Source organism: Sminthopsis crassicaudata, chromosome 3, assembly GCF_048593235.1.
Source record: "Sminthopsis crassicaudata isolate SCR6 chromosome 3, ASM4859323v1, whole genome shotgun sequence".
Lineage (NCBI taxonomy): Eukaryota > Metazoa > Chordata > Mammalia > Dasyuromorphia > Dasyuridae > Sminthopsis > Sminthopsis crassicaudata.
The window spans coordinates 222,358,832-222,374,830 of NC_133619.1; the positions used below are offsets into that span (position 1 = coordinate 222,358,832).

At 33.7% G+C, this 15,999-nt stretch overlaps 1 protein-coding gene across 6 annotated transcripts in view; it reads right to left on the bottom strand.

Moving 5' to 3' along the window:
* Window positions 1-15,999, bottom strand: part of WWC3 (WWC family member 3) — a 176,752-nt gene that overhangs the window by 102,736 nt on the left and 58,017 nt on the right. For 4 of the 6 annotated variants that reach the window (XM_074300025.1, XM_074300024.1, XM_074300023.1 and 1 more), the window contains exon 2: window positions 4,854-4,963. In XM_074300025.1, coding sequence (XP_074156126.1) covers window positions 4,854-4,963 — 110 coding nt within the window. Of the gene's footprint in view, window positions 1-4,853; window positions 4,964-11,426; window positions 11,448-15,999 lie in introns of those variants that run through there. The other 2 variants (XM_074300026.1, XM_074300029.1) reach the window with 2 other exon arrangements.

The following is a 15,999-nucleotide window of genomic DNA, read 5'->3' on the forward strand; positions in this document are numbered from 1 at the left end:
CTGATTTCTTATTCCCATCCTCCTCAACTTTCCACCTCAAAATTCTAACCACATATCACCTACCATTCCACTATGCCCTCTGGAATGCCTCTTCTATAAGTAACAAACTTTCCTTTATCTTAAATCTTTTCCTCTCCCACTATTGTCCATCTATTAGCTATTACTGAAACCTGATGACACTGTTTCCCTGGCCAGCCTTTCCAGTACTGGCTGCGCCATACTCATTCCCCTCAACTTACCCCAATGGGTAAGACAAGGGAATTGGAATATTCCTTGCTTCCCACTGCCACTTCAGTTTCTCTCCCTACTTCCAATACCAACTTCTCCTTCTTTGAAGTTCATGCAATTAATCTTTATCACCCTATTAAAATCCTAGCAGCTGTTGTCCACAAACCTCAAGATCACTTGTCTTCTTTCCTTAGTGAATCTGGCACATGATTCACAATTTTTTCTCTCCTCAATTCCTTTCTTCCTACTAAATGGCTTCAAAACTCAAACTGACTCTCCCTCAAACACTCTGACCACTCAATTCCTCCACCCCATCCCAGTCACAATCAAAGATGGTCATATCCTTGATCTTGACATCATCCACAAATATATCACCTCTATGCTTAAAAATCATCTTATCACTCCAATTGAGCCCTGCAAAGTCTCAGCCTTAGATCACTCCCACCCCCACTTTCCCAGATATTGCTTAATACAAGAAGTTCTACCACTATCCTCCTCTTTAAGGTTCTCTGATCTAGGCCATAAATGCTAGATCCTGGTACCTAATCTGGCTAAGGGCTTAGCCTGATATAGTAATCAGTTTAATTGTATAACCACAAAGTAAGGTAATCTTTAGCAGCTAGGTATAATAGTGGATAGAGCACTGAGACCAGAAACAAGAAGATCCAATTCAGATACTTGTTGTTCCATCCTGGACAAGTAACTTAACCTATGTTTGACTCAGTTTCCTCAACTATAAAATAAGGATAATAATAGCACCTACTTCATAAAGTTGTTATCAGAATTAAATGAGGAAATACTTGTTAGGTGCTTATTGGCACAGTACTTAGGCATGAAGTAGATATTAGATAAAGGCTTATTTCCTCCCTTCCCAACATTTGATGTGAAAAATATAATTGCTATACCTATAAAAGTGCTGAAGAGGGTAGAGAAAAATTACACACTTTGGGTCCACTAAAAATTATGGCCATGACTTTGATGCTACCTTCCTTTGGGTCAGCCCACCACAGCATTTTGCTTCATGGTATCTTTTCCCATCCCCTTCCCCCATGCTACATGGTACTTCCCCTAACTCCACTATGCTTCTCAACCTCACTTCTCTTCCTTACAACTAAAGGGTGCTTAGTCCTTTTCAGAATTTATCCTGCCAGCTAAGGACATTCCCCAACTTCATAGGGTGCTCCATTTCTATTAGATAACTGGAGTTCTACTGAGTAACTTGCCTTTCATATGCTCATCACGCTATTCCATATCTACTATTCCCAATGTCTGTATCCCTCCATTCTATTTGTAACCTATTGCCCTAAAGAAATTTATTTTTGCCCCCCCCAAAAAAATTATGTTACACAACTTCAATAGGATCCTCACTGTTGCTAGACAATCCTATTTTCCTCACTCAGCAACTCAATATTCCACCATCCATAATACATCTCCTAAACCTTTTCATCCCTCCTCAAGCTTCCAAGGGATTCTTCTGTCCCTGCTCTTTCAGCTGAGAATTGTGTCATAATTTATCCCCCCAAAATGAAGGCAATTTACTGTGAACTCTGTGTTTTCCCCTTTTTCTCCCTTTCTCCCTACTTACCATGAGCTCTCTCCGCTTCTCTTTTCCTCAATTCATATCACTCTTTGCCTCCTGGTATGATCTCCTCCTTCACTTGCCATCTTACATGAGTGATCTTTTTCTCTATTCTATTTTTCCAATTGTTCAAGTAATTCTGTTCCATACAATTTCTTCCATCAGATTGTTTCCTTTCTAATCTATAATCTGCTAAACTCTATCTATTGAACTCCTTCAAAAGCGAACCCTCTCCTACCTTTACAATCTTTTAAGCTTTACTCCCTATCATGTACTTTTCAGTCTAGTGATACTGACCTCTTGTTATTCTACAGACAAGACATTCCATCTGTCGGCTACATACTTTTCTCTAGCTGTTCCCCATAACTGGAATGTTCTTCATCATGTTCACTTTTTGCCTTCCCTGGCAAATTAAAATTCCATCTTCTATAGGAAGCCTCTGTTAATTGCTAATTTCTTAATTTTAGGGCCTCCTCTTCTCTGAATTATTTCCTATTTATCTTAGTTATAACTGATTTGCATTCACTTGTTTCTCTCCTCACTAGATAATATGTTCTCTGAAGGTTTTTTTCCCTTTTTTTTAAAGCCCCAGCACTTAACACTGTGTCCATCGAATAGTAAGTGATTAATAAATATTTATTATCTGGCTGACATGTCACACATAGCTTCTATTGTAAACTGATAAACTATGTACTATTATATGAATTTGATTATACCGAATCAGTTCCCAGAGTCTATTCAAATTGGTGAACTTAAGAAGATTGAATTTCTAAACCTGAAAGGCTGCCGGAACAGTATCTCAAACTGTCATTATTTATATCACTGTTAGATTAAAAAATACTGAAATTCCTCTTGTAGTGACTGTCATATAACAAGCATCACATGATAACTGAATTGTGTATGTTTTCTTATGAAGTGTTTAGAACATGAAAGAAGATGGTTCCATTGTAATGTCATGGTCAAACCAATTCTGGAATATTGTATTCAATTTTGTACTTCATATTTTATACAACAAATTAATAAAATAGAGTACATTCAGTAATTTACCAGAATGGTTAGGGCACAAGAATTAGCTGAAAGGAGATTTAAAATAAATGTCAAATATTTCAAGAGTTGTCATGAGGAAAATGGATTAGACTTACTGTTCTTTTTCAAATATGGTAAAACTGGAGACAGAGTGGTGTTAAGGACCATGCCTAAGTGAAGGGACAGGTCAATTCTCTGAGAGCATCCATAGCTGTGAATCATAACACTTGAAGGAGTTGCAAAGTAGCTTTCACAGATGTTCCTTGTGGATTGGGAATGAAAATAAATTGGAGGCAAGAGGAAGGAGGAGAGAAGTCAAACAACTGCCTCTTTGTTGAGAGGTCAGAGAACACAACTGCCTCTCAGTCTCCTTGTATCATCATCATCATTATTATCATCATCATCATCATCCTCTCACATGAAGAGATCTATTGTATGGGTCTGAATTAGACCTCCAGCAGCCACTGGCAGGTGGCTCCCGTATTACCACAGGGTGGTACAGTGGAAGGAATTCTAGAATTTGAAGTTGGAGGACCCCTCGAATCTTAGCTCTCTCCTTTTGAGATCTGTGTGATCTCAGTATCATCAGTTTCCTAAACTGTAAAATAAGGGAATTGGACTAGATAACCTCCAAATGTATGTACTTCTATGAACTAAAAAACAATGGATGGAAAGCTGTAGAGCACCAGATTTCATCTTGACAAAAGGGAAAAAAAAATCTTCTTAGTGTCTTTAGTTGTTTAAAATAATATAGAGAGCAGTAAGTTTGCATCCCTGGGAATCTTCAGGAAGACTATTAACAAATAACCCTGACAGGGATATTGTCAAGAATTCCTGTTCAGGTAAAGGCCATATTTGCCAAACATGTCTCCAAGATTCCAATTCTGAAATTCCATGAAAATATGTTTAATAAATGAAATGAATGAAAAAATGCAAGAAAACATAGTAACACCCACAATAAACAGTCTCTTTATTTAAATTACTACAAGATATTAAAAAGAAATACGTGAATAGGATGTGGAACCAAGTGGAAGTGGTGTGCAGAATTAGCAGTAGTACTGTCTAAGTGCTACATTAAGCTGAAAATAAAGTGAAAAATTTACAACTCACAAAGAAAATCAAAGAAAGCTACTAAATGATTTAATAATAAGGAACCTAAACAGTCAAAATAGTCAATATTAATTTTTTAATTGGAGTCTTTTCAGATCTACCAAACTACTAAATGGATGAACAAACATTCATTGAGTATTTTCTATTGCTGATACTATCCTCAGTTCTGGAGATGTGAGAGTAAGAAATAGACTCTGCCCTTAATGGGTTCACATTCTAATGGAAGATATAACAAAGACAGAGGAACAGAGGCCATTGAAGAGAATAGTGACCTGGGAAATCAGTGGAGTTTCAAGTGGAATCATAGGATACTCAATTATCACACTCAGTAGCTCAGTTGATAATAATATGGTTTACAGAAGGAAAATAACAGAATTAAGGAGCTGGTGATATCTTTCTATATTTGAGCCCTGCAAAAATGGCCTTTTGTCATTAAAAGTTAAAATAAAATTACTATTAGGCAAAGCAAAGTCAAAGTGAACGATTAAGTGTTATTTCAGGAACTGTTTGTTAAGTCACATTTCAAGAAACCATCATCTCACTTTGAGAATGTGTTTCCGTTTCCTGACTAGATGGCAAATTTAATTCCTACATGAAGAATTAAAATGAAGTTGATGTCTTTTATAAAACATATTATGTTCCATCCTTAGCAAAAGCAAGCATGATACAATTAGCTCTAATAAGTTCAATAATATGAAAAACTTCAGATTGTTTTTCTTTCCAATAATAGCTATATTGGGAAATACTGATTCATTTAATCAACAAATAATTTTTATCTTTTTGGTAATTTCTTAAGAATCAACATAAGAAACCTAGTAAAAGCTTCATATTAAGTTTTATTCTTATTAAGTGCTACACTTCTTAGCAAAAATAGCAAAATACAAAATTTAAGTCATATCATTCTACTCACGATTGATATGGTCCATGTAATAGATTCCAATTTGTTGATCATAAACAGTTTCCCACCCTAAAGGAAGTTCATCTCCAACACAATCAGCAAAAGTTAATGGCTTTGTAATCCTGTAAGACATAACAATAAAAATATAGTTAAAAGCCTATGTAGTTAGTTTCTTATATTGTTTCATAATCAATTGTGAAATCTGAATTTTATTATAAATTGTGTCTAATTTTTCAGGAGTGCTTGAGTATCAGCAGTTTAACCATATAATTAAAACTTCAACATGAACTTTAATTAATTTTCTTATGCAACCCAATAAATACTAAGTCTAGTTATTCAAGGTATTAAAACTTCAATATTAAATCAAAATGCCAATTTCAATATTTTCAAACATTTCAATAATTTCACTATTTTAGCTGAAAATTTATATTGAGATAGTGCACAGTTTCTCACATGTAGGTGTTTAATAATAAGTTGTTGACTTATGATGGAAAATGCTATCTAGTTTCAAAGAAAGAACTGATAGAGCCTGAATGCAGATTGAAGAATACCTATTTTTTTTACTTTCTTTATTCTTCTTTTTTTTTCCCCCTGAGGCTGGGGTTAAGTGACTTGCCCAGGGTCACACAGCTAGGAAATGTTAAGTGTCTGAGACCAGATTTGAATTCGGGTCCTCCTGAATTCAAGGCTGGTGCTCTATCCACTGTGCCACCTAGCTGCCCCTTTCTTTATTATTCTTGGTTTTTTGATCTGTGTGATTTATATCAAATTCTTGCCTTCTCAAGGAAGGGGGGGGGGGAGGGAAGAGGGAGAAAATTTGGAACTCAGAATTTTTTAAACTGAAATTTTATAATTTGTTTACATGTAACAACAAATTAAAATTAAGTGTTTCGTTTAAATATTAACATAAAAATTTATAGTTGACTTGATTGATAGCTACACAACACGATAACTCATAAGGAAAGTTAAAGAAAGCTACTAAATGGTTCAATAATAAGAAACCTAAACTGTCAAAATAGCCAATATTAACTTTTTAGTTGGAATCTTTTTAAATCCACTGAACTACTAAATGAATGAACAAGCTTTTACTGAGTATCTATTATTGTTGGCACTATGCTCAATTCTGGAGATGTGAGAGTAAAGAAATAGACATTGCCCTGAATGGGTTCACATTCTAATGGAGGGTATATAACAAAGAGAGAGAGAGCTTAACCACATAATTAAAAATTCAACATGAATTTTAAAGATTTGTAACCAAAATAATTTTTTTCTTTTTAAGCTGCATATTTAACTATGTAATTAGTCCAGTATGCAATGTTAGGAGTAACAGTATGTTACGCACAAAAATGTATTGTTGAGTCCATTCCTTCAACGCTCTTTCACATTAGAAACTTAATATTAAAAGAGCATAGATTTAAGGGTAGAAAAAATCTTCAAGCACACTCTGTTCATCACAATCTCATTTTTCCATAGGAGAAATCTGAGGCCCAGAGAACTTACATAAATTGGCCAAAGTCCTTTACTGTAAAGAGAATATTTTTCCTACTGTACCAAGATACTTCTCAGCAGTCTAAGTTTACATAAAATTCATATACTTATTTTAATATAAATCATAATGAACCAAATACTAAATATATTTTCATGTAGACTACCTGTGCAGAGAAGATCTATAATAGAAACCACCATTTATCAATCAAGCATTTTAAAAGTACCTATTATGTGCCAAGCATTGGAGCACTAAATTAGGCAGCAGTCACAAAGCTAAATTAATTTATTTTAAAATAAAAATATAGAGGATTTAGAGAGTCAATGTGGAAAGGGTGATGATTTTGGGATAAAAAGAGATCTATGTTCAAGTACCAGATTCTTACTTCCTTCTACTTATAATATTTACTAGTTAAGTAACAATTAGGTAAGCTGATTAATTTCTCTGACCCTCAATTTCCACATCTGTAAAATGCAAATAATTTTATTTACAATGCCAATCTCAGAGGATTGTTTCATGCAGCAAAAAAGGACAATAACAAACGTTTATCCAATGAATTGACAACCATCTAAGTTTAGTATAAATCACACCAGAAGTCTATCTTTGTTATCATAAATTCAAGCATATGCAAGAAAAATTTTGAAAAACATTCACTTTCTAACTTCTCCCTTCCTCCCTTTCCCTACTGTCCTATACTCCAACAATGGATAAGATTAAAACAAAAGAAATTCTTTGGAAACAAAATAAAACTTTCTTTAATAAATAGTACTTCCCCTATAGAAACTCTGTGACAGTATCATTATTATCATATTCAAGTATGTTAAGAAAATTGGTCATATAACTATAGATGAGGAAGAGTCAAAGTCAATAACTTAGGTATTTATTTTTTTCTTTACATTAAACTAGCTATATAGAGGATGATACAGGCTACATTTTAAGTCTGAAATGGGAAACTATTAATTTTTTAAACTGTGTGATAATGACCCTCAAGAAGTATGTTAAAACTCCTAAAAAGGCGTAACATGTCACTAAATTACTTCAAAATTTCAAGGCACTGAGATTTTAGCAATAGGGATAGTCTTTCTCTCCAATACATACCGCAAGTCTTCTATGCCTAGACAGTCTACATGAGGTCTTCTGACCTGAGAACTATACTTTATTGATCATCTATTGCTGCTAATCACTTTCAGCTTATGCAGACTTGCCATGAAAGCCAACAAGCTTAAAAAAAAAAAAAAAAAAAAAGTAATGAACTTGCCATTTGATGGATATAATAATAACATAATTCTTATGAGACAATTACACAGGAACTAAATAATATAGATGCTTATAAAAACATTTGTAAAACTTCATTTTAAAATATCTTTGCTAGAAAACAAAGTTTTAGGAATTGTAGATATTAACTAGTTTTCCTGAACAAGTATCATACAAAATAGGCAGCATGCCATTGAAAAGAGCAGTATATTTGCAGACAGAAGTCCTGGATTCAAATTGCATTTCAGAGGCTTGTTAGTTGTATGACTCTGAACAATCACTTAGCCTATCTGGACCTCAGAAGTATAGGATTTCCTGGATTTGATTATTGCTCAAGTCCTGTCCAGCTATTAATCTACAATCCTATGCATGATTGCACATTACTTGCTGAAGTAGTTATATTGCTTTATTTCAAGAGAGAAGTACAGTTTCATTACAAAATATAAGCTCATTGAAGGCAGTGACTGAGTGCTGAGTTCAAACAATAAATAAAATCAAATCAACAAATATTCACTGAGCATACACCAAGTCTAAAGCACTATACTTTGCATAGACTTTGAAAATAAACACTTTAAATTTAAGTCTTATTTGGACTAAATTAGTTATTTAATATATATATATATATATATATATATATATATGTACCTATATATATTAGTTATATAAATTAGAAACTGTTTACAATGCATTTGAATGCAGAGAATGATGCATTGTTAACATCTGGCTTTAAATCTATGATCCTATGGAAAGATGTTGGCACCATTCTCAATAATGGCATTCAGAATAATTTATGTTTATTTTTCTGGTTGCTATTCGGACCAAACCCTTTCTAATTATTTCTCATAAGGCGCATATACTAAATCCAGCATACTAAATGTCAAAATGAAGTTTTAATACCATAAAGGAAGGTGTAGGTGGATGACATTACTTCTCCACTGTAGAAACCATTGCAACATTAAATATATCAAAAGGATATTTATTAGTAGAGACATTGATATATGTTGAATGTCATTAATGCTAATATTAGTCCTTCCTTGTTAAGGTCTTACTTGCAGAAGCGGAAGTCCAACTAAGACATGAGCTCATTCATTATTCTTTACACTGAAACTGTCATTTTCTGTTTTCTGTTCAACATTGAAGCAAAATGACAAAACTGTCCATGGAAACGTGGCAAAGATTAGATAGATGATAGATAGATAAATAAATAAATGGATGAACGAATGAATAAATAAATGGATGAATCAAAAAAAAAAATCAAAAAAAGTGCAACAGAAGTCTAGTGACAAAGAGATGCACTTCCACAAATGTGATGATGAAATTGTATTTTGTTGCATCATGTTTTCTCTTCATCATTTAAGCAGTAAGTCAAATACTTCCACAAACCCCCCCAAACTGACCCGATTTTAATAACTCTCCCCCCCCATTTTCTTGAGCCTAAGTATTTGCTTCTAAATGTTCTCAAATTATGTGTTCAGTTATTTCAATAGGTTTGAACTGCTAATAATAGGTCATCAGTTTTTTCCCCAGAAGGACCTATAAACCTCGCAGCAGAACAGTTATCAGTAAAATATCCAATTTTGTCTTCTCCAAATCCTGGCCCAACAGCCTATGTGAACACTGCCTTGCTATTGTGAATGAGCAGGTGTGGAGGATAGAAAGCCATCCTCAGTGCCAGAAAGACTTTGGTTGAAACCACATACCAGCTAAATGATTTTTTAGTATTCTAGGGCAACTCTCTTAAGAGTATAAATTGCAGAGGCAGCTAGGTGGCGCAGTGGATAGAGTACCAGTCCTGAATTCAGGAGGACCCGAGTTCAAATCTGGTCTCAGACATTTAACACTTCCTAGCTGTGTGACCCTGGGCAAGTCACTTAACCCCAGCCTCAAAAAAAGAAAAGGAAAAAAAAAAAAGAGTATAAATTGCAGAAAAGATACTAGCCTACAGTAATAGAGGGAGCTCGTTCTCAAACATGCAGCTTCCCCTCCTATCCTTTCTAATATATTGCCTATCTTTTGGCAATAAATTAGAAGGCCACTCCTACAAAACATAAACACTCAGAAATTCTAGACAAGTAGAATGACATAGACTAGTGGTTTCCAATCAGTAGCTTTAATATTCCTTGAGAAGTACAAAATCATTGCAAGAACTAAGCAAAACAATACATGCACAGAGGCAGAATCATTTTGCTCTTCTTTTGGAGAGAACAAAATTAACTACAAATGTAACTACAAGGTGAAACCATAGCTTTGTGAAATGTTTTGATGTAAAAAGTAGCATTTATATCACATAAAACAGAAACAATGATGCAAAAGTTAAGAGCATTGAATTGGAAACAAATCAACTTAACTTAGATGTGCTTCCTGATTAATTTCCTATCAATTCTCCCCCCCCCCCCATACAATTCTCTTTAACTGCTTCCAAAGTACATAATCATACAAAGCACTTCACTGAATAGTTCGTTTTTCCACTCAAAAACCTTCAACAATTTCCCATCATCTATAGAAAAAAATTCAGATTCCTTGGTTTATTAAATAGGTGATCTCTACGGTGCTTCCCAGTTTTAGGTTAAGATTCTGCCCAGGAGTCTTCACACTACCACACTACCACAAAACTGCTCAGCTTTAAGCTCCTGGAACACTTACTATCAGCGCCACTCATTGAATATTTACCACATCATCGATCATCTAGCATTATTACTTAATTTATAAGGATTATGATATCTAGATTTTAAGTTGCTTGAAGGCAGGGGCCATTGCCCCCTTACCAAATACAACTATTTGTACATTAAGTAATGTCTGTTAATTCATTAATTTGCAAAAATAAACAAACAAACCAATAGCACTACCAATCAGTCATCACCCTGAATAGATTTCAGCCAGATTTTGCATAATTTCCCAATGTGTAAGCATACTTTACTAAGGAAATAACAATGTATTTTGTAATATGCAAAAATCACCACATAATACTTTGAAAATCATATAAAAATATTCTTAAATTTTCTTTTATTCCAGCCACACAATTACAGCAGAAAGGAACAGTATTGTTTCTTTTGTCCAGCAAGACAAAAAAACTCTCTTCTTAGTTACTGTTAGTAAAAATCGTACACACTAACCATGTTTTAATATAAACAAAAAGTTTACACAATGAAATTTTACTACTTCTTTCTACTGTAATTAACAGATTTCCATATTTTTAGAAGCTTGGCTACATCACAACAATTCTGAAAGTACTTACTGGATCATTAAAATGGAAGTCTAGCTGACTATTTTAAAGGAGAAGAAGAATATAAAGTAACTCTTTATCAACATAATTCACAGTTCTCATTTTACATCAGTATGTTCCTTCATAATTTGAAAGGTTAACAGAGAAAAGGAATAATAACTCATTATATTTTCTTTTTCTGAAATTCAACTTAAATATCAAAAATATAAACCAATTTGTGGCAGCTGGCACACAAATTACAGACACAGCATGTTTACAATTAGTCAGGATAGCCTAGACATTACTAACAGTTTTTGAGTTGGTTGCCACATGAATTACAATTTTTTTTTCTATTACTTTTGACAATTGTGCAAACTCTCTTGTGCCGTTAACCTTTGAGATTAAAGAGCAAAAGTATTTAGATTTTTATATCCTAAAAGTATGTATTCTAAAATTGTTACACTTGTTCCTAAGGGTCAGATCACTGAAGTAATTAGTTTAATAATTAAAAGAAAAAAAGTTTCTTAATTATCTTTATACCGAGGAAAATATGAGGACTTAATGACCAGTTATCTAGAAAATAACTTTGTCTCCATATAGTAATAGTAGCTAATATAAGTATTTGTAAGATTTGCTAACTTACATTGTCTCCTTACAAGATCAGTCTTGTGAAGTAATCTCCAAAGGTCTTTGTGGCCTAACCCTTTTTACAACTGTAGAAAAAAGTTGAAAAAGGTTAAATGACTGGGGATGGAAAGTGAAAAGTCTATATTTAATGAGCTCCTTTTAAAACTTTTTTAAAAATCTCTTACACATAATTATAAATAAGTGTCCCAGTTATTCAAAGGAACAGACTTCCAAAAGAAAAAAAAAAAAAAAAAGGATCACAGCCAAGAATCTAGAAGTCAGTCCAAAAAGGCCTTTGAAATACCAAAATAGATGTCATAAAGCCCAGCATTTTACTACAAGGAGAATCTCATAGATACAAATTTAATAGTTGTCACACAATAAGTTAGAAGCACAGATTAAAAGGAGACAGATAGGATCACTATTATATACAGGCACACTCAGAAATGAGATATACAGCAGACAAAATTACAGTGAGAGCATTTCTAGATTGCAGTATAATTCAATCCAACAAATATTTCTTGGTTCTTTCTCTCATAGACAAAATGAAGGAAGAGATGGGAAAATCAGGAAAGGCTTTAACAGAAGGTGGTAAAAGGTGGGATTTGAAGGATGGGTAAAGGACAGATAAAGGAAAAAAACACAAATTAAAACATAGGTTAAAAAGCAGAATAAGGGGTTTTCTAGGAACAGATAAATACAGTTTGCCTAGAATACATTAAAACTAGCACCAAATGATGGAAGGATTTTAATTCCTGGGTTTTTTTTTTTTTTGTTTCTTTGCTTGTTTTTTTAGAATTTTACTTGGTAAAAAATAAGAAGACATTTTATAATGCTTTGATTTTTTGGGTTAATTTTTCAATGATATGACCATACTCATGGATGCATAATAAAAGTCAGTTTAGCAACAGTAAGAAACAAGGGTGTTAAGAACTGTGAATTTAATTCTTTTAAAAATATATTTTAATAACTATTGTAATCATCATAATATTTGCATTACTACAAAGGTAAAGGAAAGTTCTTTTTACAACTATTATCTCATTTAGTCTCACAACAACCATGAAATGTAAGTGATAATTACCTCTATTTTAGAGAGGAGGAGAAAACTTCCTCCACATCTTGGACTCCAAAAAGTCAGACTCCAAAGTCAGTACTCTATCCATGGCACTATCTATCCACCTCTAATTAATAAAATAGATTTCCCCTGGAAAGATGTACACGAATTGATGCTGAGTGAAGTGAGCAGAACCAGGAGAGAAGTACACAGTAACAGCAAGATTATGTGATGATTAACTATGATAGACTTAGCTGTCAGCAATGATCCAAGACAATTTCAATAGACTTAGGATGGAAAGTACCATGCACAATCAGAGAAAGGAATATGGAAACTAAATGTGGATCAAAGCATACCATTTTCCATTGTTTTTCCTTTCTTATGTTTTTTTTTCCCATTTCAGTTTGATTTTTCTGTTATAACATGACAAATATAGAAGTTTAGAAGGATTATACATGTTTAATCTATATCAGATTGCTTGCTATCTTGGGGAGGGAGAAGGAGAATGGAAGGAGAAAAGTTTGGGAATACAAAATCTTACAAAAGTAAATGGTGAAAACTATCTTTAAATGTACTTTAAAAAATAAAATACTATTGAGAAAAAAAAGTATCCTTTGTAATCCTAGGTATTTTTTTACTCAATGCTTATAAAAACATTATGATAAGAAGGGATCCACTGGCTTTACCATATGGTCAAAGGGATTCATGACACACACCTGAAATATTAAGAACTCCCTCCCCACATAAAGGATGCATTAGCAAGACAACAGTTCAGCCAAGTGGTAGCAGAGTTGTTTTAGGGTGGCAGGTGGGAAGAGAGGCCAAAACAGATGTAAGAGATGTTACAAGAATAAAATTAACAAGATTGAATGGCAGACTCTAAATAAGGTTAAGAGAACTAAGATTCAAAGATAAGTATTAATAACAGAAACCACATTGATATGCCACTTGAATATTCATAAAAAGAACTATGTGATGTCATTGGTTAATATTGTTATATTAGAAAAGTAAGCACTTTAGGGGAAAGAGAAAGACAGACAGACAAGAGATAGAGAATCAGAGAGTGACAGAGAGAGAAAGACAGAGACAGACACAGAGACAGAGACAGAAAAAGAGAGATATTTTGAGATTTGGGATTCATTTGTCTACATAGAGATGATAGCTTAAACTGTAAGAGAGTGAGATTGTCTAGGGAGAGACTATAGAGAGTATAAGAATAGGATCAAAGACAGAATCCCCTAAAAGAATAAGGAAGGTCATCCAGTTAAAGAAACAGAGGAGTAAGTATAGGAAGAATAAAGAGAATGTGGTGATAAAGCTAAGGGAATAAAAGTATATCCAAAATGATCAGTCTCATAGAAACAATCATCTAAAAGGCAGTATTGAAACTGAGAGATTATTGGCATCATTAAGAGAAGCAACCTAGAAAGAAAAAGGAAGACATTCAAACAATAACGAGAGAGCAAGAAGATGATGAACGGCCAGCAAAGATAATGGGGAAGAACATATTGGAAGTGGAGAAGCAGATGACAAAGGGAAGTAGTCCAAGATAAAAAATGCTGTAAAGATCCAGCCATTCTGGAGAGCAATTTGGAACTATGCTCAAAAAGTTATCAAACTGTGCATACCCTTTGACCCTTAATGTTGCTTCTGGGTTTGTATCCCAAAGAGATCTTAAAGAAGGGAAAGGGACCCAAATGTGCAAAAATGTTTGTGTCAGCCCTCTTTGTGGTGGCCAGAAACTGGAAACTATGTGGATGCCCATCAATTGGAGAATAAATTGTGGTATATGAATGTTATGGAATATTATTGTTCTGTAAGAAATGAGTAGCAGGATGAATACAGAGAGGCTTGGAGAGACTTACATCAACTGATGCTGAGTGAAATGAGCAGAACCAGGAGATCATTGCATACTTCAACAACAATACTATATGATGATCAATTCTGATGGATGTGGCTATTTTCAACAATGAGATGAACCAAATCAGTTCCAATAGAGCAGTAATGAACTGAACCAGCTACACCCAGGGAAAGAACTCTGGGAGATGATTATGAACCACTACATAGAATTTCCAATCCCTCTAATTTTGTCTGCCTGCATTTTGGATTTCCTTCACAGGTTAATTGTACACTATTTCAAAGACTGATTCTTTTTGTACAGCAAAACAACTGTTTGGACATGTATACATATATTGTATTTAATTTATACTCTTAACTATTTATTTAACATGTATTGGTCAACCTGCCATCTGTTTGGGGGGGAGGAGTGGAAAAATTAGAACAAAAGGTTTGGCAATTGTCAATGTTGTAAAATTACCCAGGCATATATCTGGTAAATAAAAACTATTTTTAAAAATGCTGTAAAGGTAAAAAAAAAAAAAAAAACTAAAGATTGAGCAAAGGCCATTAGATTTGACAATTACAGACATATCTCCTTTTCTTGGACTTCACTTTATTGCACTTCACATATATTGCCTTAAAAAAAAAATTGAAGGTTTGTAGCAACCCCACATCAACCAAGTTTATTGGCAAAATTTTTCCCAACATCATGTACTTCCGTCATGTGTCTCATTTTGGTAATCCTCATAATATTTCAAACATTTTCATCACTGTATATTTCTAATAGTGATCCATGATTAGTTAATGTTACTCTTGTAATTGTTTTGTGGCTCCACAATCCTCACCCATGTAAAATAGCAAACTTAATGGATAAATGTGTGTGTGTATTCTGACTGCTCCAACAGACTGGCTGTTGCCTCATCTCTCTTCCTCTCCTAGAGTATCCCTAATTCCCTGAGATACAACAATATTGAAGAATATGAAATAAACATCATTGAAAAAGCAGTGATTGTGATCCATTACATCTTTGTTTTCACTAACTTTTCTTTCAATTTATTGAAAAATGTAATTTTAAAAAAGGATTCATTTGGCTTCACTAGGTTGTGAAAGGGGTTCTTAGTATAAGAAAGATTAGGGTTCCTTCCTCCAGTTTAAAAAATGACTTCAAGGAAGATGGATATAACCAGATGGAATGAACTCCAAGATGCAGAGGTCATTCAGTGAAAGTATCAAACAATTATTTCCCAATCCTTAGCATCTTGCCCCTTCAAATAAAGAATGGTCTGGAATTAGGTGTGCTCTTAAATCCTCACCACACCTCTTTTTCAACATTATTACAATCTGGGAGAGGCCTCTTTATTTCCTGTTTCTGGAAAGAAAATCCGAACAGAATTCACATCTCTAGTAAGAGTGTTTTTAAAGTTTTAAAACAAGTGTCTGGGTAAACTTAACATGGGCAGAGAAAAGATATAGCCACTTCTGGCCCTTAAAAATTAATGTGCTTGCTTTCTCACAATGCTAATTCACTTCTGTTTCATGAAAAATTCATTTATGCTGCAAGTTAAATTCAACTAAATCTTAAAATTTAAAAAGGCCTCCAGAACCGATCAATAAATATTTATTGAGCTCTTTCTCTAACCTTTTTCTTTAGCTATAAAAATATTAATAAGTATATGCCAAGAGCCCTGTCTTCAAG